Source organism: Coturnix japonica, chromosome 13, assembly GCF_054131305.1.
Source record: "Coturnix japonica strain WE chromosome 13, WE-NBRP24, whole genome shotgun sequence".
NCBI classification, from domain to species: domain Eukaryota; kingdom Metazoa; phylum Chordata; class Aves; order Galliformes; family Phasianidae; genus Coturnix; species Coturnix japonica.
Window position 1 is genome coordinate 20,162,360 of NC_140675.1, and position 27,666 is coordinate 20,190,025.

The following is a 27,666-nucleotide window of genomic DNA, read 5'->3' on the forward strand; positions in this document are numbered from 1 at the left end:
ACGGCAGCGTGGTCTCCGGGCTCACCCCCACGTCCCACCCGCGGATGTCGCTGCGATGAACGCGAGGACCGAAGAGGGCACAGTGAGCGGGGCACGGCGCTAGCGCGGGGCTGGAGCTGCCCACCCGCTGCACCACCTGCGCCAGGCCCCAGCCCGCATCACCCGCTCCCAAAGGAGCCGGTTAGCCACATCCTGTTGCTTCGGGGAAGCAGGTTGCAGGGGAGGGGTCTCCCCCGCCGGGCTGGCAGATGCTGGAGGAGGAGACCCCAGCTGGCCGCAAGGCCCAGGGGAAAGGCTGTTTGCAGCTTGCAGCCTTGTAGCACAGAGTGTATTTCCCCAGCAGTGGGAACAGGGATAAACAAGGGCAAAGCCACCAAGTGACAGCGAAGAGAAGTAGGAGATGGACAGGGGAAGCTCAGGACTCCCAAAGTAGGGTGCTGTAGGTGTGCTGTGCTGTCTCTCTTTGGGATCTGGGCAGCCAGGAGGCTGCAAGCTGCAAAGCCCCAGCAGTGCAGTGCAAAAACCGACGGGGGAGGCAAACACGGGGCCAGTGTGTGTGAGCCAGATGTGAGTGTGGTGCAGAAGGAGGATGTCGAGGAAGTGCAGGACTTTGTGCAAGGGCCTGGAAATGGAGTGGAATGGCTGAGAAAAGGGGCAGAAGGGAGCACAGCTCCGAGACACAAAGCTGGACTTATCCCAGCAACTGATCTGAAGGCATTTTCCCCAACAGAAGACACCAGGACTATCACAAACATGAGCTATGATGCTGAGTCAACCTGGCCTGGTTGACGCAGTGTGGTGCTGAGCAAGGCTGGGTGACCTCCCAAAGTCTCTGTTTTCACAGTCAGTGGAAAACATCGACTCCCTTGTCCTGGGACCCACAGGTGACATGAGAGAGGTTGGACTCTATGTGGGGAGTCCTGGAGCTGCTGTGCACAGACCTCACATCAGCAAAAGCCCAGATGAAAGAGTCAGAAGCTGGTTCCCCATTTCCACCGCTCCCTGCACATTCCCTCTTCCCAGGAATAGACAAGGGCTCAAGAGAAAAATGTGAATCTGGCTTGTCACACTGGGTGCTGAGTAGGGCAGCAGGGAGCCCAGGGCCGGCACCTCGGTGCTCCCCCAGCTGTCAGCTCCCTGGCCGGTCCCCGCCGGCAGCGCTGGGGCCGCGGTCCCGCACCGAGCGCCGCTCCGCTGGTTCCCGGTGCTGTACGGCGCTCGCTCGCCCTCTGCTGGTCCCGCATCCCCCGAGCAGCGCTGCGGGGCGGCCCCGGCCAGGACGGGGCAAGAAGGTGCGGGGAAAAAGCTCCGTGCGGTGCGGGCTCAGGTCCCCAGGCGGGGTCCTGCCTCCCCTTTCCCCGCCTTTCCCGAGCGCTCCTTTCATCTCTTCCCAAGGAGAGGTTTGCTGCCAGAAAGGAAGACCCGTCCTGCTGCTTCTCCCAGCGGGCTGCTGTCCCAGTGAGTGGGAGAAAAGCATCCTACCTTAGTCACCAGGTTGTCCTCAGGGCGATTCCACAGTTGCCATATTTCCCTTCTCCCTGTGCCATTTACTCTCTGAAGGATGCTCTGCCCTTCACCTGCCTCCCCCTTGCCAGGCTGCCGTTCTCCTGGCACACACATCTCCCTGCCATGCTGTGCTCAGAGCCTGTGCCCACACCTGGTCTCTTCTGTGTGCAGGTCACCCCTGCGGTCCCTGGGAAATGAAGCATGGCACTGCAGAGAGCTGAGAGCTCTGCAGAGGGGAACGTGCCTTTGCCTCTGCCCTCCCAGGGGAGCACTGAGCTGCTGGGGCCCAGCTCTCATTTACCCACAAGCTGTTGCTGACATAAATACCCATTTTCAAGCATGAGCAGAAGTGAGAACCAGATCCCAATGGGGACCGGGACTGTTGGCTGAAAAATGTACAATGAACACCGGGGAAAAGGAAACAAGGTGCAACATCACCTCTGCAGAGCAGATTTCTTCCCTTCCCACCCAGCTCAGAGGTACATAGAAACAAGCACAGGTCGGGCGTCCTGAAGACTGATGAGGGATGGGGGTGATGGGCTGGGACAGACATGCAGAGAGGTGGGTGAGCAGTGCCCTGTGACCCCCCCAACACACATCCCAGCACCCACAGCTCTGCAGCCCTTCCAGAGCCACAATGTGACAAAAGGGACCCGTGTGTCCCTGCTCACATTGACAGTCATGGGGAAGACGTGTTCTGAATGAGTGAGCCCTGTCCTGCCCAGCGACCAGTCCCAGGCCTGGCAAGAAACAGCTTGGATTAGCAGCGAGCACAAAGTATTGTTCTCATACCTCTTTCTTTCTCTCTGCCGCCCTCTGAGCAGCAAGCCGCCAATCTGCCTCTTTCCAGCCGAGCCCAGGCTCATCCCCAACTCACCTGGGCGAGTGGTGCAGGCGCTTCGAGGCCGGATCCAGCCCCGGCGCTGCCAGGAGATGGAGCCGTCTCACCGCTGTCGGCTCCGGGCTGCAGCCCCGGTCTCTCCGCCCGGCGCGGCGCTGCCGATGTTCCCCCGCTGTCTGAGTCCCCGGGACCTCTGCTCTAAGCGGGGGGCAGAGCTGGGTGATCGCTGAGTGGGGCTGCGTGGGTGCAGAGCAAGGGCTGCTCCTGGGGGACGCCTCAATGAGCTGCAAGGGATGAGCGCTGCTCTTCAGGGGCCCAGAAACTGCCCACAGGCCTGGAGCAGTCAGCAAACCTCGGCACTGGAATGAAGAACAAGAGCTCTTTGAATGAATTTCAGCATCCCAGGGGCTGGGGACACCCCCTGTGGTCTCCAAGCAGTGCCCATCAGCCCCAGATCTGCAGGAGCAGGGCGATGTCCCCCTACCTCGCACCCTGCTGGCACATGAGTTGTGCTGAGAGCTCGTCATGGTGCTGGAGAGTGGCTGTCCAACACCGATAGTGGCTGCAGGCACTGCCGTTGGAGCACGGCATGCTCCTCATGCTGCAGGGGCATTCCCAGAGCTCCCACTGCAGAGCCCCTCACAGAAGCCCTGCTGTCCGGTGCTGCTGGTCCCTGAGCCTGGTGGATGGAGCCGTCCTATGTGAGCCAGGAGCAGCTCACGCAGGGCTCTGCCATGGCCAGGGATGAGGTTTGGTTCCATTTGCTCCAAACCGATCTGACCTTCAGTGCTGGGCAGGCTGAGGTTGGGATTCCAGAGACCCTCAAGCACTCAGGCACAGTGTGGCACTGCCATGCATGGCATTGTGGACAGGGCAGCTCATGTTCCAAAGCATCACGGCCAGTGGCTTCTCCACTGCTGCCTCTGGCAGAGCCCTGTGCTCTCAGCTTGCAGCCTGTGGCTACTGAGTCCACATGGTTGTGAGCAGCAGCGTGATGTCAACAAATCCCTGAGTGTTAAAAGTGCTGGTGGGATCCAAGTGCCTGCTTTGTTGGCCTCTTTGGGTCTACTGGCACACAGGTAGGCTGTAGGGCTGAGAGTAATCCCTAGGAGGATGCAGGAGGAGGATGAGAACTCGCTTGCAGGCATGCTGGAAGGAGCAGCAGCCTCATGCCCTGCAGAGCCCCATCCCAGTATATCCCACCTCAGCATGCTCCCATTCCAGCACAGCACCAGATAGTGCTCGCAGAAGGGCTGGTGCTGCTCTTGCACCTGGGCTTTGCCCTGGGACACTGCCTGGGGTGGTCACTGACCCTCAGCCTCCATCCCTGAGCATGGAGCTGAGTATCCACTGTGGTACAGCCCCGAGGAGCCTCATGGCATGGCAGTATGGCACTGAGCAGCCATCATTGCTCATCAGCTCTGGAGCTTCATTCAGGTCTGTCCTGGGAAGGAGGCTGGGCAGTGCTGGGGGTGTCCTGCCAGCAACCCAAGGGGGCTGGGAGTAGTGGGGCTGGGGAGATGGAGAGGGAGGGGGCATTGGGTAGGGGAGTCAGGAGAGGAAAGGTGGGAGGGGAAGAAGGGGAAAGATCAGAGGAAAGCAGAGCGTGAGGGGGAAGAGAAGCAAGACGGGCTGGGGGGAAGAGAGACACACACATAGAGACAGAGTTTTGTAACAACTTAAATTCATTCCAGACAATGTCCAAGGAGCCCTGGCAGCACGGGTTGAAACAAACCCTGCCTTTGATTTTATGAGTTCATTATATGTTGTTTGGGACAGTGATTCAAGCGTCTTGGCTGCTTCACATTTTCCCTTGTGTCACAAATGAAGAGGGGACCACGAGATGGATTCTTTGGGTGGAAAATATTCCCTCAATTGTTAGGTAGACGTCTCTGTGCCACGCAGAGGTCCCAGGAGAGCGGTCTCCTGGGCTGCTGAGCCATCCGCACAGCACACACAACCTCCAGCCCTGCTCCTTAAAGAGAAAACACTGGGACTGACCGGACAGGAGCAGGCGAGGAGTTGCCAGGTGGTGGCCATGCATGTTCTGCATCATTGCATCGCTGCAAAATGCTGCATGGGACATTGGTCACACACTCAGCTCAGGAACCTCTCCGTGGTTGCAGCGTAGTGCTGTGGTCCCTTTGCTGTGCTGGGTGGTGCTCCTCACTTCTGCCTCCATCCCTGCAGCACTGCAGGGCTCGGTGGCCGTTGCTGCTGGAGGTGTGAGGTGCTGGATGAGCTCCAGGGGAAACCATTCAGCAATGGGTCGGTGGCTTTCCTCGGCCGTTTTGGCTGGATGTGTTCATGAACCTAATATAGACCCTGGTCAGAAAAATAACAAATTCTTCCCCAGCCAACAGTGAAGTTTGCATTGGAGCTGATTGAAAAACACCAAAGACTTGGTTGGGCATTGTTACTATTTTTAGCTCCTTGTGTCATTTCAGGTTTTCCAGCAAAAAGAGAGGGAAAAAAATGCACTGATTTTTAAAACATGTTGTTGGTAGAGAAAATAGAGGAATAAAGGCCTCGGAAACTGCACACCAAAAGCTGCTGGACCAGCATTTTCTGGTTCTGATTTAGAATTTCTCTCCCAAACGCAGGTAAAGATCAGAAAAAAAACTCTGTGTTGACCAGAAAACCACTTTTCAGTGTGGTCAGCTCTAACCTGAGCGCTACCAACCCCAGCTGCCATAGCACAACTAACAGCCAGCACCAGGGCTGCAGAGCTTCCCAAGCTGGTGCCCTCTGTACTGACCAGCACAAAGGTGATGCTGAGGCCCCTGTGATCCCCACTGGGGTATGGAAACCCTGTTGGTCTGTTTCAGGTCTTTGGAAAGTGTGAGGGTGGAGCCTGAAGAGTCACAGGATCTCAGGATCATAGGGGTTGGGAGGAACCTTTGGGGGTTGTCAATCCAACCCCCTGCTAAAGCAGTTCCCTACAGCAGGTCACACAGGAAATCATCCAGGTGGGTTTTGAATATCTCCAGAGAAGGAAACGCCACCACCTCTCTGTGCAGATTGTTCCTCTCCTCTCCTCTCCTCTCCTCTCCTCTCCTCTCCTCTCCTCTCCTCTCCTCTCCTCTCCTCTCCTCTCCTCTCCTCTCCTCTCCTCTCCTCTCCTCTCCTCTCCTCTCCTCTCCTCTCCTCTCCTCTCCTCTCCTCTCCTCTCCTCTCCTCTCCTCTCCTCTCCTCTCCTCTCCTCTCTCTCTCTTTCCTCTCCTCTCCTGTTATTCCTCACCATATAGGACCCTACACTTGCCCTTGCTGAACTTCCTATGGTTCCCCTCTGCCCAGCTCTCAGCCTGTCCAGGTCTTGCTGGATGGCAGTGCATCCTTCTGGTGTGTCAGCCACTCCTCCTGGCTTCATATCATCAGCAGACTTGCTGAGGGTGGACTCTATCCCCCCATCCAGAAGGACGAGTGGTGCCTGGAAAGGAAAAGCATCATGTGGGGGAGATGGGTTGGACTTGGAGAGTGTGAGCAGCCCTCCTGCTCTTCTTTGGGTACTGCTGGATCTCAGCCCATGGCTTGGGCTCCAGAGTGTGCTTTTGGTCTCTGAAGAAGCAGGGCAGAAAGCAAGCTCTGGCCAAAGATGGTCAGCCCAGCCCTACAGCAGCAGAGATGCCCTGCTCTGAATGAGTCCCTGAGCCATTGCCACCCCATGCTCCCTTCTACCCTGTGGCAGGACCAGGGCACTGCCAGTCCTGCAGGGAACCTCTTCTGAGGATAAAGTGCAGTCTTTATTCTACTGGGATTGCAGGCCAGCATCTTCCCCCAGCACAAGCTGAACTTCAGGAAAAGGAAGGTTTTTTAGTTTGAGTTTAGTTGTTTTTAAGGATAACTCTTAGGGAAAGCACTCGTTGAGACTGATCAGCTCATTTTCAGTTTTCCTGGGGCAAGAGACAGAGGGTGTGGGCTGCGATACACACCCACATCTGTACAATAAGGAAGGCAATAGCACATAGCAAAAACAATTGCATGAAAAGCTTTCCAACAACAAAGTTTGCAAACCAGCAGAGCCCAGGCTATTTCTTGTGGTCGGTGGGTACGAGTTCCCAGATAATGGGGCCTGACAATGGAACAATGGGGGCCAAAAGACACAGCTCATGATTAGGAGTTATATAACGGCGGCTGGCATTTATTAATAACACTCTCTTGTGCTTTATTTCCTTAGTTAGCACTTTTCAGGTTCAGAGCACTTCACAACCCCCTGGCTGTGCTGTTTTCGATGCTCGGCACGAGGTGACTAGGAGGAAATGTTGGCCTGGAGCATTGGGAACATCCTTCATGCCTGCTTCTGGTTTAGACCTCAAAGAGGAGAATGGGGAAGCAGGAAGCGATGGGCCTGCTGAGCGTATGGGGCCTCTCCCGTTCCCCACGATCTTATGGGTGGCATAAGAAACATCACCTGGGGAAACAGGGTCTTCCTGGGATGAGTTATGGAACCTCAACATTTTCAAAGTGCTCTTCTCCCTGGAGAATGAGCAAAATGAGCAAAGCTGGGAGCTCGGCTGGGACACAGGAGAACGCTCTGCTGGTGCTCCCAAATGGGAAGCAGGGCTGGAAGCGCAGCGTGCTGTGATGGCTTCCACCTCTTGGCACAGCTTGGGCTGCAGGAGGGAGACGTCCTGCTGGGACAAAGGCAGCCGTCGCAGCCGCCAACCACGTCTTTGGGACGTGCAGACAGACGTGCAGACCATGGCTGCTCCTGCACGACCTGCTGGGTGCAGACGGGGCGTCCTCCCCTCGGCACGCACGGCGCCTTGACGCAGAGCTGGACTCATTCTGCCCGGCGCAGGGATGAGCGGCCCAGTCTGAACAGGTTGTCTCCTTCTGGTCTGGGCAGGCTATTTATTGCTCCTCTGACTGTTGCTCGTGGTATGTGCTGACCGCTCAGCCTGCTCATGAAAAACAAGGGAATTCCCATCCAAGCTCTGGAGCCAAGCAGGCAGCGACAGTTTTCTTCTGAACAGGCCTGGGAACCTCTTCTCAGCCCTGGGCTGCAGATGTCTCCCAGCAGCCCCGACCTGAGGAGCTGGAGCTTGGGATCAGGCTTTGGACTCCCACCCAAGTTCCCAGAGTGCACTGAACAGCCAAACGGGGGCATCTGGTGAGAAGAAATCTTCATTCATCACTTCATTCACAGGTGACTTTAATCCTCCCCATTCGTCCAGGAGAAAGCTCGAGGCAGCAGATACCACAGAACTGCTTTTGTTCAACCTGGTCTCTCAGAGGCAGCTGAATTTGAGGTTGGGACCTTCTCGGCTTCAAAGAGGGTTGGAGTTTTGTTGTGAACATCTGATGTGAGACCTATGGCTGGAAAAGCACAGCACTCCTTCATTACTCACCCTGAAACTCTGCACTGAAAGTGCTTCATTACAAAGAATACCCTTTGGAAAAGGAAAACAAGTAAAGAAAACAAAGCAACACATATTGACACATGCAAGATGATGAGGGATTCTTGCACTTACTGGGCAAGGATTGCATCCGCATCTGTCCTGAAATGACCTCGTGGTTCCTTTTGTTGCCTCAGGTCACTGCCACATCAGCTTCATAATCTGAATGTCCAGAGTGATCCTGTAAGTTCAAACTGCATCAAACAGCTTCAGTCCTATCTGACCCTGTCTTTGGGGATTGAGCTGAAGGGCAGTTTAGAGAGCAGAGCGGACACCACGTTCTCCAAAGCCACCCATGGCATTGGGATTTCCTATCTGGGCAGCAATGGCTCCCAGGGCACAGCAGGGCCAGTCTGCCCCTCAAAGCTCAGTGCCATGGCAAGAGGAAAGGAAGGTGCATGGCAGGGCTGCTTGGATCTGTGGGCCCATTGGGTTTTATGGTAGAAACTGCCATCCTTGCCAGGGCTCCTTATGCCCAGGTGTGCCTTCATGTCTCACCATGTTTACCCAGAGCACGCCAAGCTCTCATTCTCACGCACATGTGCATCTACAGAAGCATCCCCAAACCTTGTTGCAAAGGGCTGGAAGCCTGCAGTGCAAGATGGCCTTTGTCGGGCAGCAGATGTGCTGCACCCTGCCAGCCAGCCGGCATTTTGTAATGAAAAACTGCATCAGAAGATGAAATTCTGATGAAGAACAGAGCAACAAAACCTGACTGGATTTTCACGCTTTCTTTCCTGGCTCGCTTCAGAGTTGGTCAAAAGCTTCTAAATTCAGCAACACTTCCAAATTTTTGACCAAAAAACACGAGGATTTTTTTAGAAAAAGGTTTCTCAATTTTTCCTTCTGGTTTGGCCCCACGTCCTCCTCAATGAAAGGAGACTCCACTTGGTTTTTCTGACTAGAACCACACTTGAAAGAGCGCAACCATTCCCTTAATTGGGGCTGATAAATCTTTCAGGCGCAGATGAAGATAAATCACATTTTGAGCCCAAAGTACAAATTCTCAGGGTTGAAACATCGTGTGGTATTTGTTAAGCAATTTGAAGGCTTATTGAAGTAACTGAGCTGGACAACAGGGCTGGACCTGGACCAGGACAACAACTGTGTGCAGACACTTGGAGCGCAGGCAACAAAGATGGAAGGGCTCTGATGTATCCCGGTTCACTCGGGGCACTCATGGTGGATATCTCCTTTCTTCTATGTAGGGCTTCTTTGGTTGTGTTTCTTCTACCACTCCCACTGGGAGGATGGAGGGCTGCTCAGACCCCTCAGGAAGCCTTTATATTTGAGGCACGCTAAAGCTCCCCGTGATGAGCAAATTCGCTTCAGCTCAGAGGAAAGCTGTAACAGTGCTTTAGGCTTCTTGGGTCTCTCTGTTGGCCAGTGACTGCTGCAGAGGCCAGAGGGAGGGGATGCATTGGCTCCAGCGAGGCTGGGCAGGCCAGATGGGCCCCCTTGGAATGCTGGCAGTGGGTCAGAAGGCAAAGCGTCCAGATGAACCCTGATCCAACGTGTATCCAACATCCATTGCCCAACCCGGCCTCAAAGCTTTACAGAACCATGGGATCATAAAGGTTGGAAGAGATCAGGTCCAAGCATCACCCAACACAACCAACTCCACCACGAAACCACATCCCTGAGCTCCACGTCCAGAGCTCTTAAATACCTCCAGGGTCGGCAGCCGCCACCAGCTCCCCGTGCAGCCCCACTTCCAGACCAGCCTTTGGGAGCAGAAATCCCTCCTAACGACCCCCCTCCCGGCTCAGCGTGGGGCCGCCCCCCCAGGTTCGCTCCCCCCACCCGTGACCGCCAGGTGGCGCTCGCCCCCCGGTTACGGACCCCGCGGCGGCTCCCGGTCCGCGCTGAGCCCGGTGCTGTCTGTCTGTCTGTCCGTCCGCCCGCTGCCCCGTGCCGGGCTGCCGGGCCCTCGGAACCGCAGGGAACGGCCCCTCTCCCCGGTCTGTCTGCCCGGCCAGCTCCCAGCTGAGGTCTGGGGCAGGAGGAGCCCTGTCAGGGTTCCCAGTTCTAACGCAGACCCTTGCCAGTGTGCCCAAGCCGGCCCTCTAGCCCAGCAGGAGCCCTGTGCCAGGGCAGTACCTGGGACCCCGTGCTCCAAATCCAACCCTTCTGATGCAGAGCCTTCCCTAACCCTAATTCCAACCCCAAACCAAACTCTAATCCCAGCCCCACGTGTAACCTCAGCCCTAAACCTGACCCAACTCTAATCCCAGTCCCAAGACCAACCCTAACCCAAATTCCAACCCCAACCCAAACTCAAGCCCCAAGCCTAACCTGAACATTAACCCCAACCCTAACCCTAATTCCAAACCCAGATCTAACCCCAACCCCAACTGCAACTCTTAACTCTCATCCCAGCCCTAAGATCAAGCCCAGCACAACCCTAACCCTAGTTCCATCCCCAACCCTAATCCTGAGCTGCAGTGCAGCCCAGCTCAGCAGTGGCAGCTTGGGCTGAGAAAGCACCTCCTGGTACCCACAGGGTGCTGAAAAACTGCATCCCCTCCGCTCCCCTTCACAAAGGAGTTACTTTACAGCCATCAGTGCCCAGCATCACTGCTGTGTGCTGACCTGCACACCGCCTTCACTGGGTGGAAGAGGCGTCCTCCAGGACTGTTGGCTGCGGTTCCTGTTGGGAAGGGAGGAGGCAAAGGAGGTTCTTTCCTAAAATATGGTCAAAAAGAGCAGAACGCCGAGTCCAGCCTAATGCTTCATCTCAGCCCTAGAATGAAATATGGTCACGGCCTCAAGAACGCATAGCTGAGCCAGGGCTGGCTGCCCGCTCCTTTGTGAGCACCACCTCCTGGAGAGCCACTGTCTTTTGGCAGTTAATGGCGTGGAAGCAGACCAGGCGATGCCTGAGGACACCAACAGCCTCAAAGGGATCCGGTGGCTCTTGCACAACGCTCCCAGAAACACACGGATACCAACAAGCCCCCAGCATCTGCAACAAAGAGTTCTCCAGGGCTGCTGCTGCCCCCTGCCCCCCCCTGATCCCCCCAGGCCCATTGCCCGCTCCCTGTCCTGCTCTGGCACTCAGAGATGCAGCTTTACCTCACACAGGATCTCCAGCACAACCAGTTCTGCAGATTGGGAAGCACTGGGTGCACTTGCTGCTTGGTTGTGGGGGCTCCAGGACCTCAGTGCATGCCCACAGCAGCTCCAGACCCAAAGCCCTGGAAGGTTGGGTTTTGTTGTTGTTGTTGAATTCAGAAAACTTTGTAGTGGGTTGAGAGGGTTTCCTGGCAAGAAAGACCTGGACCCTCATTAACGGGGGTGGGCACTGAGTTGGTCACCTGCCCTCTGGTCTGGTGCATGGGACAACTGGACAGGGCTGTGTGTGCTGTGATGGGACGTGTGGCACCACTCACCCCCAGCCTCCAGATCCCAGGAGGAGCCTTACCCATCATTTGTTCCAATGTTTCCTACCCAACCTGCTCAGGGCCCCATGATGGCCATGGGGAACAGACCTCTTGCCACTCCTGGCTGGTTGTGCCTGTGCTGGCGGTGCTGTGCAGTGGTCCCTGACTCTCAAAGACGTGCACCCCACTCCAGGTAGCTCAGAGCAGGGCACAGCATTGCAGTCCAAGGCCTGCAGGAGGAGGGAGCCACAATCCTCCTTCCCCAAATCCCTGCATCTATGCACAGCTCGGGCACGGCTGCACCAGCCACATCCCACACAGCTGCTCCAGGACTCCATTGTCTCCCCATCAGGCTCATCCAGCGCATGAAGAAAAAGCTGTGGACTGGTTTGCTGTTTGCAAACTGGACCTGCTTTTTGTGAATGGATTCATTCACCGTCTGCCTGAAAGAGCCATTTAAGCCAATGGCCTTCCTGCGAGCGCATCCTCCCCACCAGCTGTGATTTGCTCTGCCTCGCTCTGCCTCTTGGATTGGGCTCCTGGGTGCCACATGATGGGCTCCCTTCTCCTTGATGGCACATCTGACATGTTTAAGCAGAATAACAGGCAGCGAACACTGAGGAGCAGCCATGTCTCCTGGGTGGCCTTGCTGTTAGCATTTGCTTCCAGTCGTCAGAGGAAAGGGAGGCTCATCTGCAGAGGAACTGGTGCCTTTGGGGTGACCGATGGTGAAGCCCCAGAGAACCCCTTGGCTGGTAGAGGGGTCTGTGCACAGCTCTGTCTAGAAGCAACCGGGCATATGGTTGGGTTTGCTGCACGTGGAGACACAGGGAGTGATGGAGCACTGTGGAGCAGGGAGGAGGAACACAGCCTGCGAGGGGGCTTGAGCTGCAGGAGCAGAGCCCACACCTTTCAACCCGACAGACAAGGGGAGATGGTGGTACAAGAGGCCACCGCTGCCTGCTCCCATGGGGCAGGGATGTGTCAGTGCTGGCTGCTGCCTGCTGTCGTGGGAATTGGGAAAATCCCTCTTTAGCCTCAGCTTGAAAGTTCAAAGGAGGCCAATTACTGCCTGCAGACTGCTTGCCTGCTCTTCTAGGAATGATGAATGGTAGGCTTAGGTCATCACCCAGCCTGAGCCGGGTATCTCAGGAGCTGGCATTAGATGCCTGGGAGCCCCAGCCCTGTGAATTCAGGCCAGCTTGGCAAAGCCAGAGTGCCGACAGAGATGGTGTTCCTAGGTCTGCCCAGAGCTGAGCTAAAGGGGGTGAGTTGGCACAGGTAAGTGGGGTGAGACAGCCTTGGGAAATGAGACAAAAGAGTTAACCTGCTCTGGTGACAAAGCCAAATGGGATGTGAAAAGCAAAGAGGAAAGTACTCTGGGCCACTGATTCAAATGTCAGAAGACAACCTGAGCTCTCACTGTCTCTCACCCAGCAAACCAGACCGTGCCTGCAGCTGGGATCATCTGGAACTGGGGAAGAAGCAGGAAAAAGGCCACGTGCTCAGTGTCAGGGGGACCCGGTCACTACAAAGCAGTGATGGCAGCCTCAGCAAACCCAAAGGGCTCTCTGCTCCAAGCCAGCCCTGCAAGGGGGGAAGACCCAGAGGTGATGGAACCACAGGAACTGCATAACACAGCACACGGGGTTGGAGCAGGTAAGCACCACGGTGCCAGTGTTGGCTGAGCAGGGAAAAGGCGCCTTTGGTTCCCTGCTGTGACAAAGGGCAGCTGCTGGGTCCCCCCCTGTGCGTCCTGCCCTGCCCTGCCCAAAGGAGGATGGGGCTCAGCTGCTGTGTGTCCCAAATGCTGCACTGTGGTCACCAGCACTGGAAACTGACTTAGAAATCACAGCCCGTGATGGTGAGCGCAGAGATGGGGAGCAGTGCAGGGATGGCCATTCCAGAGGTGGGAATGTCGCCTGGAGCACGGAAGGACACTGACTGCAAAGCTCTGCAGGGCAAGGGCAGCATCAACCCAACAGTGAGGCACTGTGCAGCCAGAGGTGCCATCTGAGCACCCACTGTGTGCACGCCTGCACGTGTGTGGCCACAGCCACCTCTTGCCAACACGATGACAGGGGTGGCCCAGCCTACAAGCCCTGGAGCTCCGGGCTCCTCTCCCTCCGGGTCACCACCCCGCAGTGTGGGGGGAAAGAACCACGTGTGCAGAGCGAGCACCCGCCGCACCGCGGGTCTCACGGAGGCCTGTTGTGCCCCCTCTCCCCTCCAGCCCGTCCCTTAATCACAAGCAGCTTGATGAGACAATGAAGCGACCGCACCAAAGAGCCGGGCTCGTTCCCCTTTGTCTTTCTCTCCTTTGAGGCTCAGGGACGGGTGAGCCATTGCGCCCACAGCCCGGCTGTCACACGTCCGACTCATCACATCCCGGACAGCAAAGGACGCCGCACCCCCACGTGGGCCCCCCCGGCCGCCCGCACCCCCAGCCCCTTCCCGTGCCCTCTGGGAGCCGTGGGGCACCTCGGTGCTTGGCACGCTCCCTTCTGCCCGCAGCCATCGCGCCGCTTCGAGCGGGACCACCATGCGCTCCCCCGGGACGCGGGCAGCCCCCTCCTCCCAGCAGCACATGGCACTGAGGCTTTCAGGCCAGTTTTCTCCGGCGTTCACACAAATCTCTCCTTCCCCGCTCCCGCCCCCCTTCCCCACACAACTGAACTCAGCCATTGAGTCCAGCGAATGGTTTATTTCCCAGGTTAGCACAAAGCCGGGGTCTCTGTGTGCCCCTGGAACCAGCAGAACAAAACGCACAAAGACGTTAGAGGGCCATTTGTAACCAAATCTCAACACACCAGATACTGTTGGGATTATGTCAGAAATATTTTCCCAGAATGCCCTCCCCCCATGCTCCCTCCTACAGATGTTCGGCCCCCACACCACAGATGTTGTTCCTCTTGCAAAATGAGCTTTCCCCTTCCTCTCCCAAATGCCCCTGATGTTTTGCACATTGCTGTCTCGAGGTCTCCTTTCCACCCTGCCCTCCACGTCCCCTCGTCCCTGCTCCTTTGCTGGCAGCCCCGTGGGAAGGCAGACCTGCTCCATAGGGACAGCACCATCTCTGCTGGGACACCAGCTGCAGGGCAGCCACGCACCTCTCGCCCCTGCCCATCAGAAGAGCCCTCTCCTTCCTCCTGTTCTGACCTCTCTCCTTCTGAGCGTGACCTCTCAGGCCTTGCCAGCCCTGGGTGGGCTCAACAGACCCCAGTCCCCTTGGAGGGACCCCAGCCAGCATCCCACTGCCTCCCCATGGGCTCCATGCACGGGACACCTCGGTGTTGTTTTGTTCCTCAGGGACATCGGGAAGATCACACAAAAGGAAAGAACGGCGCAGACCTTCCCCTCGCCACCATCAGCCCCCATGGAGCACACAAGGAGACAGCTGGTGGTGCATCACAGCCCCCCCATGGCAGCAGTGTCCAGGCTGCTCCCTGCTGGCCTCCAGGAGCTCCCACTGCAGCACGGGCAGAGCGGTGCCATCACCCAGCTGGGATGGGTGCTGCTTTGGAGCCCAGCGCCGATGGGGAGATGTGGGTGTGACGGCTGCACCCAGCAGACACGGGGCTGCCGTCCATCCCTCCCTGCTGCAGCCGGGTCTGTGGTGAGGCTCAGGGCCGTGCAGCCGGGTGAGCTGGGCTGGGATCCTCAACCAGAGCCGGATCCTCCAGCCACAGCGCTCACAGGAGCCCAGGATGGCGAAGCAACACGGGAAGCTCCCATCGGCTCCAGCCGGCACCTCCTGCCCCACGCGCTGCGCTGCTGCCCCGCTGTGACCGCTGGGGGTTCCCGCAGCCCGGCTCAGCCCGGTGCTCCCCACGCAGCTCCACGGGCTCAGCCCTCACTCCCTGCGTGACCCCGTGGGGCTGCGGGCGCCGATCTTCAAAGATAAAGTTTATTGCTAAAAACGATTCCATCACTGATAGCTCCTATTTACATTGATATGTGTTTGGTTTTGTTTGAAAGGAATATTCAAGTAAACATTTCCAATAGTTTCTGGCATAATCTCTAGGTCTTTTTTTTTTTTTTTTTTTTTCCTATACACAAACGTTAAAAATAAATAGACTGTACACAGAGGTTCCCTGTAGCATCCCTACGTGACTCTAAACGCATTCCCACACAACAACAACGGTTCCACTCTGCCATAGATCCGTACTTCTCTTTAAAACTCCCTCCTTAATTCATTGTTATGCACTTAACCCCCCATATCCCCCCCTCTTCTAACCCCCCCCCCTCCCCCCGGAGCCGGAACGCCAATGACAACGTCTGAAGGAGACAAAAAAAAGAGGAAAACACAGCCCGGAGGATCGGCCGCCTTCAGGGCCGCTGCCGCCCCGCCAGGGCTGCTCCTTTCCCACCGTTAAAAGCATCTTGACAAGAAATCTGTGCCCCCCCTCCCGGTCCCCCTCCCACCCAGGGCGGGGGGAGCGCTCGGATTCGGTGGGGCCGGGTTTAAAACGTGGTCCTATGCTTTTAAAATAATAATAATAACAATAATTATAATAATAATAATTAAAAAAAAAAAAACAACGACAGCTGCGATTTCCCCCTTTCCTTTAAAATCTCTCTATTTACACGGCTGGGATTTATTTATTTTTTTTTAGGGTTTTTTTTTTCTTTTTTATTATTATTATTATTTCATTTCCCTTTCGTTAGAAGGCTATATACGTATAAAAATAGACATCTGATTGTAGTGCTTTACTGTGCCTTTGGCCTGCCCTGCAGTTCCTGGGTTCGCTTCTCCCCCTTTCAAATAAAATAACATTAAAATAAGTCAGACCCGGTTCCTCCCCCCAGACCCGACCCCCCGTCCCCATCACGCCCCGCGCTCGCCCCGAGGGGGAGGGCGGACGAACGACCCCCCTCCCCTCGGAAGATGCGGCCGAGCAAAAGAGCAGCGCGAGGGCCGGGGCGTAGCGGGGCCGTGCTAACAGGAGCACTTGCACTCGGAGATGAGCGGGTACTGCACGGGGATCCATGTGCAGTACTTCTGGCTGGACCAGCCCTGGCAGTGCCAGCGGAGGAACGTCTTGGTGACCGACTTGACGGGCTTGCAGAACATGCCCTCGGGCAGCGAGCAGGACTTCTCGGCGAAGCAGTTGCCCTCCTTGATGTAGCGCGGCCAGAAGCGGACGCCCAGGTCCTTCCAGGTGTAGAGCACGGGGCAGTACGTGTACGCCCACAGCCACTGCAGCACCTTCCGCCGCGCCTTCTTGCCCACCCGCAGCCGCGGTCCGCCCCGCTCCAGCCGCCGCAGCTCCGCCGCCCTCGCCCGCCCCGCCGCCGCCTCGGCGCCCGCGGAGGCGTTGACGGGGCCCGGCACGGCCACGGCCATGAAGCCGGGGTCGAAATGGCTGCCCAGCTTCTTGCGCAGAGTCCGCTCGTCCAGGTCCTGCTCCTTCGGGTCGTACTCGGGGTCCGGGTGCTCCACGATGTCCTTCACCGGCAGGTTGTCGCTGGGCGAGGGCCGCAGCCGCAGGAAGGGCTGCCCGGCTCCCGGGCGCAGCAGCCCCAGGCAGGAGCAGAGCAGGAGCGCCCCGATGGCCGTCATGCTCCGGGCGGGCCCGGCCCCCGGCTCGGCGCTGGCGGCCCCGCGGGGTTGGCGCAGCGGCGCGGCTCCTAGCAATGCCCGGCGGCGCCGGCCAGCTCCCGGGGACTCATAAATAGGCAGAGACAAAGTCCGGCGAGGCCCGTTACTTTAAATAGCTCGGCCGGCGTTGTGTGACAGACGCATCTGAGGCGCTCGGCGGCCGCTGGCTCCCCGGGGCTCCCCGCTGGGCCGGCTCCAGCCGCGGCCCGGAGCGCCGGGGGGTCCGTGCCTCCCTCGCGGGCGGCGGCGGCGGGCAGGGCAGGGCACGGCGGCGGCTGAGCCTTCCTCCTCCTCCTCCTCCTCCTCCCGCGCCTCCTCCTCCTCCTCCTTCTCCTCCGCCGCCGCTCTCGCTCTCCCCCCAAAATTCACAGCGGACTCGTCTCCATCGCCATGGTGACAGCTGGGCTGAGCCCCACGACAGCTCGTCTAGACGGTGTGACAGGGTTTGGCGTGAGACCGGAGCCCGAGAATAAAACCCTCCTTTATAGCCGGGCGAGCCGGCCGAGGGGGCGGGGAGGAGGGTCACGACGGCGCGGTCCGCTCGGGCGGCCCCTGCGCGGGCACCGCCGGGACAAGGGCTCAGGCGGCGGCGGGCGGCGGCGGCAGCGCCCGCGGCCCCCCGGGGCTCCTCCTCATAGCGGGCGGCCGGGTCGGACCGCGGCCCCCCGGGGCATCCTGGGCTGGGGGCTCCCCGGCGGCGGCGCGTTGCGCTCCCGGCTCGTTCTGGTCTCGGCTCAGCACGCCCTGCTGCCCATGGCCGCTCGCCGTTCGGCCCCCGCCGCGCTCAGCGCATCCGGCTCCGGGCGCCTCCCCGCTCCGCTTCGCTTCGGGCTCCGCTCGGTTCCCCCGCTCTGTCCCGGTCCCGCCGCCCGCCCGCCGCGCTCTGCCGCTCTCCGCTCGCCGCCCAAGTTAAATACGCGCCCGGCTCTCGGCCGCTCCGCCCCCGCTGTCACTTTCGCCTCGCGCTGAGTGACAGCGCGGCCCCGCTCGCTCCGCCGGGTCCCGCCGCCCCCCGCCCGCCCCACCTGCCGCCGCCCCATCGCCGGGAGAAGCGGCCGGACGGAGCGGAGCGGAACGGAGCGTCCCCGCGGTCGCCTCCCATCCCGGAGCCGCGCGCACCCCGCCGGGAGCCCCGCAGCATCCATCCATCCCTCCATCCATCCCTCCATCCCTCCCACCGCTCCCCCACGACTCCGAGCACTCCGGTTCTCTCCTCGCTGGGGGGGGTGGGGGGATATGGAGACCTGTCGGGGAGGTCTGTGCCCGCGACCTCCGAGGTTTGACGGGCGGGGTGGGAGCCCGGTGAGCGTCAGTGTGGCGAAAACCCCAAACCCTTCTTACCTCCTTTACCTCCACGTTGCTCGGCGCTGAGCTCACGCTTGAACCCCGTCCAGAAATTGGACACACAGCTGGTTCCTCCAGGCTGACAGTGTAAGAACATTCCTGCCCGTGCCAGTCACTCTCTCCCAGAGGCGTGAGATAACCACAGACCCGTGGGGCCGGGGGGCAGCGGGACGGCGCGTTGCCCTACGAGCTTCTCACCACGACGTGCTTGGCACCACTGGGTGCGCTGGGGGCTGCAGCTGCCACCGAGGTCGTGCCGGTGCCAACCAACACACGCAAGCTGGTCATGGCTCTTTGTCATCCCAGAAACGCCCAGTTTGGCTATTGGGAGAGAGCAGAGAACAAAACCCCCAAAGAACGGCTCAAAATCCCAGCTCTGAGCCAGAGATTCGAGTGATGTGATGGGAGACAGACCTGGGCTCAAGGGTGTTCACGGCATGGGGTACAAGAGCCTCCAGTATGGAGCTGCTCAGCCTTCCTGCCCACTCTGCCCTGCTTTGTGGAACTCTGCCCCTTCCCTCACCCCTTCAGATCACACAGATGCACTTAGAGCAACCAAACAGTGCAGATCTCCAGTAAAACAATTCACAGAAGTGGTCGCTATCGTCCACCCTCAGTACAGAGTGCGACCAGCAAAGTGTTCCCACTGCCAACTCCCTGAGCCCAACATGAGGTGGTGGCTGAACCCGAGCCCCCTGGCAGCACAGATGTGTGCTCTGCCGCCCGCTGTGGGCTGGGAACGCCAAGGGGGGGTCTCAGCAGTGTCAGAATTAAAGCAAACAGCCCTGAGAAGCAGCGCCGGGGAGCGCCAGGAAGGGGGCAATTACTCAGTGAGATGTACTGCTGTTGGCATGGCCGTGTTAGCAAATCCCGGTGAGGGGATTAACATCTGACTGTAATTGTAAGAGTAAAATCCAACATGTATACAGCATTTTTCATCCTGAAGGATCCCAAAGCACTTGAGTAACTTAATTCCTTCAGCTGTCTCCCGGACTTTTATAAACATGCATCTCCATCATTCGCAGCAGGGGAAGGTGGCTTCATTCTGGGCATGGCTGTGCCCCACTGATACATCCCCTGGGGAGCACGTGGGGTTTCGGTGGAGGTGGGGAGGGAAAGGCTGGAAAAGTTACCCTTCTTGGAGGCAGAATCCAAGGGAAAGTGATGCCTGGCACATCTCAGGTGCGGGGAGAGAGCCAGGGCTGGGTCTGCCACACACACACACCCCTACCTCCCACCAGCAGCGTTTCAAGGTGGAGAACTAATGACAGAACTAACGACAGAGCCCCAGACAGAACATGGAAGGGTTTGTTCTGCCCTCCCAGTGGCTGCTGAGGCTCCAGCCCATCCTTGTCCCTTTGGGAGCAGGGTGCTGGGGCACAGTCCTGTCCATGGCTGTGTGCACGGCTGGCAGGCCGAGTGGTGCTGTCACTTCCTATCCGCTCCCTTCTGCTGCTCTCTGTGCAGTCCAGCTCACAGTTCAGCCTTTAACTGAAGGATCTGAAGTTGGAAAAGCCGTGTATCACCCACAGAAAAGCCTTATCAAAGCAATTCCTTATAGCAAGAAAGACGTGATGTTAAAAGAACAGTATTTTTGTTTCCCAGTTGGAACTTAAGCAGTGCCCTCTGACAGGCTCCTCAAGGACGTGCATTCCTACTAAGTGTAAAACACCAGAGATACTGTCTTGGCAACACCATTTTTCCACTGAAAAGGTGTTTCACCTTCTAGTTTGTTTCAGGTGGCATTACTGGAACTCAAATGTCAGGGGTAAAGAGGCAGAGCAAATTTGTCAAGAAATTGTTCCTACTGCTCCAGCTGTGGGCAGGAAAGCTTCAAGTGTGAGGAAAAGAGGAGAAGAGAAGGAGAAGGAGAAGGAGAAGGAGAAGGAGAAGGAGAAGGAGAAGGAGAAGGAGAAGGAGAAGGAGAAGGAGAAGGAGAAGGAGAAGGAGAAGGAGAAGGAGAAGGAGAAGGAGAAGGAGAAGGAGAAGGAGAAGGAGAAGGAGAGGAGCCAACTCCCAGTCACGTCCTTCATCTTCTTTGGGTTTTCTGTTGCTTTCTATGTGCTTGTTTAAGTTTGTCAGGCTCTCTTTATGCTTGAGAAATAATGTTGATGTGCTGTCATGGCAAGCATGGGGCAAGGCTTGGTTCTGACAGGACGAAAGCCCTAATCTTCACTTAAAAAAAGAACTCAGTGATGTTGCACCAGGTTTTCATTAGAGATATGTTTATTTTCCAGTAGAAATACATTACCCTGCTCTCCTCAGTGCGTCTAAAGGAATGGCTCTCACAGTCTGCCATGGCAAGTGGCTGGCAGAGGGCCACGGAGGGACCCACAGAGCTCCCCACCAGCAGCAGGGACCCTGTGGCCAGAGCCCAGTGCCAGGGGACACAGCAAAGCCCTGCTGGGATGGGCCGTGCCTTGCTGTGCTTCTGTGTACCAGAGCTCAGGAGCAAGAATCAGGTGCCTCAAGTTGTCCAGATTACCCTGGGGCAAAAATGTCACCGTAAGCGTCAAGTGGACGGGAAGCAGGTGGGACACACAGACACACCATCCATAGGTATCATTTCTGTGAGCACTTTGGCTGCCCATCTCATCACAGCCCTGCAATGCTGTATCACAGACCTGTGGTAGCAGTGCTGGTGGTAGCATCGTGCCCTCCCATGCTGCTGTCCCCCATTGCAGCCCCATTGCCCCCGCTGTCCCTGAGAGCCCAGCAATTGCTTCTCTGGTCCCAGCCGAGGGGCTGCCCAGATCCTGGCCTACTTCCAGTTGCACCAGATGTACTGAATGCTGCAGAAAAACCGACCGTATCTCTGTTACATGCAAGGAAGTCTAAGGGGGTATGCCTTCCTCCTCCCTTACAGCCTGGGGTTGATTATGTCCAATTTGTTAGGGCCAAAAGTCTGGAAAACCAAACCAGGTAACGCCCAGCGTGATTTGGGAGGCTGCACTGGGCAGGAGGCTGTATCTTGTCGCCCTCAGCCCATGAGCAGTGAGCACATCACCAGCTGACAGCCGTGCTGGTGGCCTCTGTGCAGCTCCAGGCAGGTCTGGACATTGCAATGGGGAGAGGGGGCAGCTCTGTGCAGCTCCCAGCTGATATCCTGCTGTTCACACATCAGTCGCTGTGGACCGTTGTGGTTTTGCCCTCAAGTGAGCCAATTCCAGCACACAAGTCCCTGTGGGATGGCTTTGTTCCCCTGCAGCCCTCGGGAGCTGAGCTGTTTGCATGTGTCCTCAGCACTCAGCCTCCTTTCCTTGGGGAGAGTCCTCTGTGCAGGGACCCGGGGTGGCCCCTGGACAGAATCCAGCAGCAAAAAACAACACCACCACGGAGCTCAGAGATTTCTACCCGCTTGGCATACATCTGTCACCACATGTGTTGACACGGAGCAATGCTGCCACGTCACGGTGTACGTGGCAGTCGCTGTCAGCACTAGTCCAAGGCAGAGAACTGCTCAGGGCAGATTGCTATTGAAAATGTCCCAAATAAAAGGGGCAGAGCACACCTGGGGGATGTGGGCCACCATTCCTGAGTGATGCTCCTGGGAACATCAGGTTGTGGCTGCAACCACTGTGCAATGGAGAGGCAGCCGAGAGAGCTCCAGCTCTGGTGACAGCCAGGACACAGTGGGACAGAGCTCCAGCAGTGCTGTGGTGCACAGGGAGAGCTTGGAGGGCTCAGCCACCTGAACTCAGCTCCACAGACTGATTTGTTGGCATTGCCTAATGCACAGCTGACTTGGGAGACCTCTGTGCTGCGGTCACAGGGGACAGGATGAACGGCCACGCTGCATCCGAAGTCCAGCTCTTCCCCCCAGCTCACCACAAGTGAAGTGTGATGGCTTACCTAAACAGCATGAGTTAAACCTTGTGCTATGGCAGAGCATCTCAGCCAGGCTTATGCCTCTGTCTGCTGCATAAAGCAAGCAGCACCATAAGGATCCTGCCTCCTATTTTCCTTCATGGTCTTCCTACCAGGAACCTCACTGCTGCAGGTGCTTCCCTGGTTATTCTCACTCCAGTCTGCAAATTCCATCTACTTCAGCTGAGGAAGATGAGGCTGTATGTCCAACAAAGGTCCTTCTGTGCACAGGCTGGATCTCCTACAGGAGGTGCAGTCCCTACAGGTGGATGCAGTCCCTATAGGTGGGTGCAGTCCCTATAGGTGGGTGCAGTCCCTACAGGTGAGCACATCCAGCCAGCTGCAGCTCTGGGGGTAGGTGGCAAATTCTCCCCAAGTTCCTGGTTGAGAAAGCCCAGCACTGAACAACAGCTCCACATTCACATCAGCTCTGACCAAAGTGAGCAGCCCGAAGCACTGGGATTTTCACTCCATGCCCCCCACTGCTGCCAGAGCCACCCAGGGACACCCAGCCCTGCTGCTATGGGCAGCCCTATGGAAGGCATTTGCATTTTGCCCGTATTTACCCGTAAATCGGGATCCAGTCGGCTGCTTATTTTTTTAAAGCACTGTAAGATTTCCCAGATCCTGTTGGAGGTTGGGTTACAGGCACACGGAGCAGCAGCAGCCTCTGTCACTCATTGCCTCCAGTGTGAGCAGAGCGGGGCCAGGCTGCCACCAGCCTGAGAGCAGAGCCATGGGGACACAGCACAGCCACCGCGGGGCCTTTGTCTGCATGGATGCATTGGAGACAGCAGCACTGAAAGGCACAGCCAGGCACAGTGCAGCTCTTACAGCCTCATCCTTCATTGCTGAGAGCTCCGGGCTCCGCGGCTGAGACACAAAGTCACGGGTGGAAAAGCTCTGGGTTTTCTCATCCAAACGAGCACTTCCTCTCTTTCCTCTAGAAGGTCTTTTCACATGGAAATGGTCCATTAAGGTTCTGGTTTCAATTTTCTCTTTTAAATATACACAAAAAATGTAGCGAGATCTGCTCTCAAAATATTGTTTCGAAACCGAAATATGAATGATTTCTTTTTTTATTTTTTGATGTCGAAATGAAACTTCCCCAGACGATTCTCTTTTCCCTGGAGTGGAACCAGCCATCCATTCAACCTAAATTCGGGCAAAGCCTCCACATCCAACAGCAAAAAGCAGCGCTCTGCTCACCTCAAACGCTGCATTCAGGGCCATCCAGCCCTTCCTGCTGCCTGCAGGGATGCTCTGAGCAGAGGGGAGCACATGGAGGGAGCTCACACAGCTCTGCACTCTGCAGTGCAACAACGTGAAACCAGGGCTTCGATCTCTGCGGGCTGCAGCTTTTGCCCAGTGTGTGAGTGATGAACTGGATGTGCCTCGTCTGGGTGCACCTCGCCATGGAAAGCACTGACAGCCCCGGGATTATCCGAGTCAGCTTACAAAGAACGTGTTGAATGAGATAATGCAGTAAAACCAAGAGCTGTGCTGCACAGCCTGCAGGAGCCCAGCGCTTCACTGAGTGCCACTGGAATCAGGAAGCTGAGGTTACAGGGAGAAACTGTGAATGAATGAGCTGAGCTGCCCGAGGTTCCTTGCAGGCCAAAGGCATCACTGCCCGACATGATGGTAATTACATGGTGGGACTCGCTGCCACAGGATGATGTGTGGGCCAGAAACACACACGGCTCTGAGCAGAGATCAGCCAGATTTACAGAGGGAGGCTGAGCGGCAGCCGGCACATCAGAGTCTGAGGCTCGGGGAGCTCTCGGTGAGAGAGGCGAGAGCTGCAGCCTGGGCTGAGCTATCAGTGCAGACAGAGACAGAGGAAAGTGACCAGTGCGTATTTTGCTGCTCTCTTCCCCTTCAGTCACTCAGTTATGTGGCGTTTTGGTGTATTATCTATCTATGTCTGTCTGTCTACCTGTCTATCTATCTACCTATCTACCTATCCATCTATCTATCTAAAATCATTGATTTATTTATTCTGTTGAAAGTAATGACATTTAATGTATGATATATATATATATATAGTGGTCACAAATTCACCATAAACCTCTGCACTCCTTGGAACTCAGATTAGACCCCTCCTGCCTCATCCTCATTCCATCCTCATCTGACCCCTTCCTCATCCCACCCTCCTATTCCCACTGCCACCCCCATCTCACTCCTGTTCCATTCCCATCTCATGCTGTCTTCATTTCACCCCCAATCCTCCTCTGTATCCCCACCCCTATCCGTATCCCCATCACCATCTCCACCCTCATCCCCATTCCCATCCCACCCCCATGCAATTCCCACCCCCCCCCCCCCCCCAGCTCCCCATCTCCCCCCATCCCCACCCACCTCTCCCCTTTTGCACCATTCCCTCTCCCCACTCCTCTCATCTCTCCCAGCCTCCCTCCCAGGCCGAGCCCCCTGCCCCCTTCCCAGGCCCGGAGGTACAAATGATTAGATTTTCAGCCCAATTAAGGCAGGCTGTCTCCAGGCCGGGACAGAAAAGGTTGGCTCTGGAAGGTGGGAAACAAGCTTTGACAGGTCCTGGCGTCCCCAGTGCCCTCTGACGGCCCTGCCCGCTGGGCTCCTTTGTGCTGCGCCAGCAGCGGGGCCAGGACACAGCTGGGGGTGCTGAGGGTCTCCCCGTGCCCCCCCGGCCCCAGCGCAGCCAGAAGAATGGCTAATTAAGAGGTCTCAGCGCCGGCACGGCTAATACCCCATTCAGCCCTCTGCTGGGCAGCGGGAGGCCGGGGGAGCGGCAGGCGGTGAGCTGGGAGCGTGGCATCGCCGGAGCCCGCCGGGTTAACCCTGTCGGTCCTCAGCCGGGGCTGCGAGGAGGAGCCCCAGTGCTGCTTTCTGTGTTCTCATTTCCTTGCAGTGGGTCTGGTTTGTGCCCAGCGTCACCCTCTGAGCCCGTCCTGTGATGCTGAGTGTCCTGTGATGCTGAGTGTCCTGTGACGCTGCCCTGCCCACACACCGGCTGCTGTAGGGCTGTGTCTGGGTGGGATGTCCCCACTGTGCGGCTCCTGGGTCCATTAGCCCCATGTTCTGTTGCAGAGGTTGGACATATCAGCCCGTGCAGCACCTCAAGCATCCCCATGTGGTGTCCCCATGACAGATGTCATGCAGAGAACACACGAGGCCACGCTGTCACATCAGGCTGTGCTGCTGCTCTCTCCAACCCCTAGTCCTACACAGTGTCTAGTTCAAAAACCCACCCTGCATAGTGCTGCCATGATGAAGTGCTCGTGGCAGAATGTGGGGCAGGAGCCAGGAGGGCAGGCAGGGCCCCCTCTGCACCCCGTCTTGCTGCAGGACGTGTGCCTGGCAGAGCAGGGATGGCGGCTCCAGGATACGCAGCCCTTCACGTCCCCGTCCTCCAGCAGCAGGGACCAGAGGTTACCCAGAGGGGATGAGTCAACTGGAGGACAGTTATCCTCCCAGCATGAACCGCTGCCCTGTTGGGAGTGACAAATTGTGCCAAGAGACAATCCAAAAGCTTCGGCTGCCAGAAAGCCACCGGGGCCAGGAAGAGTGGAGGAGGAGTGGGGAGCCTCCAAAGTTGGGCTGCCCTGCTGCCTGCCCCACAGTGGAGCACTGGGAGCCTTGTCTCCGGCACTACCCCTTGTCTGCAGCACAGCAGGAATCAGAGGAAGCCGGGGCTGGCTCTGGTCAGCAGGAACTGTCACACCCAGCAACAGAGTGGGCTCAGCCAAGCTGGGTGTAGGGTGCAGGCGAAGGGATGCTGCAGGTGGAGCAGCAGGTGAAGCTTCCTGCAGTTTCCTTGTCCATAGAATTCTCTATCGTTCTACTCTTGCTCAGCCTTTAGCTGAAGCACCGATGGCAGTTTGACTTGTCTTTTCCAAAGGAAGTCCTCATCTGGCACATGCTGAGCAATCGGATCCCATTGCGCTGTCACGGTTAGAGGCACTGAGAGCCCATTCATCAGCACCAGCACAGACTGTGCCCACCGCGGGCCCCACGCACACACAGAGCTGACCCTCAGTCACTGTCAGCATGAGGAACGAGACGGGCAGAGGATGGGAGGAGAGACCCAGCCCTCTATTTTTCATTGAAACTGAATTAGTTGCTTTGAAAGAAATGGAGGGAAAGGCATCGAGGAAATTCTGGAGACTTTCCACGAGCTTTTCACAGTGTTGTGTCCATCAGAGCGATTGCAAGGAGATATTATGGGCTAGCACCTTTAGCACTTCAGTGCTGCTGGAGAGCTGGGGAGATGCTGAGGTGTGGTTCCATCTCGAACCCTTCAGGATACATCATCAGCTATTGGGAATCATCAGCCAATGTCCTCAGCCCACGGGCGGCCGCAGGGGGATGCAGCAGGGGTGCAGGGGTGCAGCAGTGCTGCGTGGCACGGTGCGGATGGTGCCTGGGTCCGGGCCCCAATTAAAAGAGCCAAAAGGAAAGGACCGGAGAAAAAGAGTGAAAGAAACAACATTTCCTGCCTGAGGAGATTAACTCTCCAAATTACATGTGAACAGAGGGGGAGGCGAGAGGGGAAAAGGAAACCCAGCTTCCACCCCAATAAAAGCCAGTTCATTTAATAAAGGAGGAGCGAGGAGGGGGAAGGTGGCTGAAAGAAAATGAGGCTGGGGGGTGTGGAATTAGCCTTGTCAAACAAGGGGCTTTGCTGTCCCAGAACTGCTTCTTTATTGTTCCAATTTTTCATGCTTACTTAGCTCTCAATGCTGCACAAGACAACAGCTCATTACTGGGGGAGGACGGGATGCCACGGCAGCGCTGAGAAGGGGAAGGGGAATCAGATTTTAGCAAAAGGAGCCCCGTTCCCCCGCCTGGAGCAGGAGAGGAGGCAGCTGGGAGGAGCAGAACACGGCCAGGGGTGTGGGGGCTTCCTGCAGCCTTGGGCACCAATGGAGGGGCAAAAGCAGCCGACCCTGAAATGCCACCCGATGGCTGGTGATGGCATGAGGGGTGCTGCGGGTGACACGGGGTGTCCTCTGCAGAGCTGCTGGCCACAGCACACCTGCCATGTCCTCATTGAGTGCTGACTATGGGAAGATCCCTCCATCCCCTCCCAGGGCTCTGTGCCTTTTTCTCCCCAGGATTTTCCCGATCAGATCGGCCTGGCTTACAAAGTGAAGCTCACACCAGAAAGGCTCCCAGGATGTTTGTGGGGAGGAAGGCTGTGTTCGCTGCTGGGGACACTGCCTTGTAAAATCCTGTTTGCAGAGGCTCCGAGCTTTCTGAAAAGATGCTCCCTTTTAGGATCAGAGAGCAAGGATGGCTCTGGGAGTCAAGCAGGGAAAGAGGGATGGGGATCACCAGCTGAGGCCAGCAGCAGCCAGAATGAGGAGTTTCCTGTGGTCCTGGGTACAGCGGCTCTGGGCAGGCAGACAGACCAGGGTCCCACTTTGGCTGAAGTTGGAGCTCACCTAGGGGACCCAGGCTGTGCAGCAGGCACCTGCAGCAGCAGTAGGGCAGGATGAAGGGCTTGTCTGCAGCCTTCACCCTAAAATGAGGGCAGCTGCCCTGCTCCAAGCCAACATTCCCAGTTCCCTGCCTGCATGGGGCAGGCAGCTGCTGTGCTTGTCCACTGCAAGTCCAGAAGTGAATGCACAGCGTGGCAGGTGCTTTGTGCGTGCAAGGATGGATGCTGGGTCTGAGGATGGAGATGTGCTTAGCATGGACAGACAGACAGACACACAGCATCAAAAGCCAAAATCAGGGCTG

The 27,666-nt window shown here is 57.2% G+C and overlaps 1 protein-coding gene across 1 annotated transcript; it reads right to left on the minus strand.

Annotated features, from left to right (window-relative positions):
• Window positions 1-13,818: 13,818 nt before the first annotated feature.
• On the minus strand, window positions 13,819-17,080 carry LOC107320998 (noggin-2-like). The gene has a single exon (XM_015877457.3). The coding sequence runs from the start codon at window positions 16,690-16,692 to the stop codon at window positions 16,069-16,071; it is 624 nt and encodes a 207-aa protein (XP_015732943.1). The 5' UTR covers window positions 16,693-17,080; the 3' UTR covers window positions 13,819-16,068.
• Between the last annotated feature and the right edge of the window lie 10,586 nt (window positions 17,081-27,666).

Coding starts and splice junctions, on each gene's coding strand:
- LOC107320998 (XM_015877457.3), bottom strand. CDS start 16,692: ATGACGGCCATCGGGGCGCTCCTGCTCTGCTCCTGCCTGGGGCTGCTG.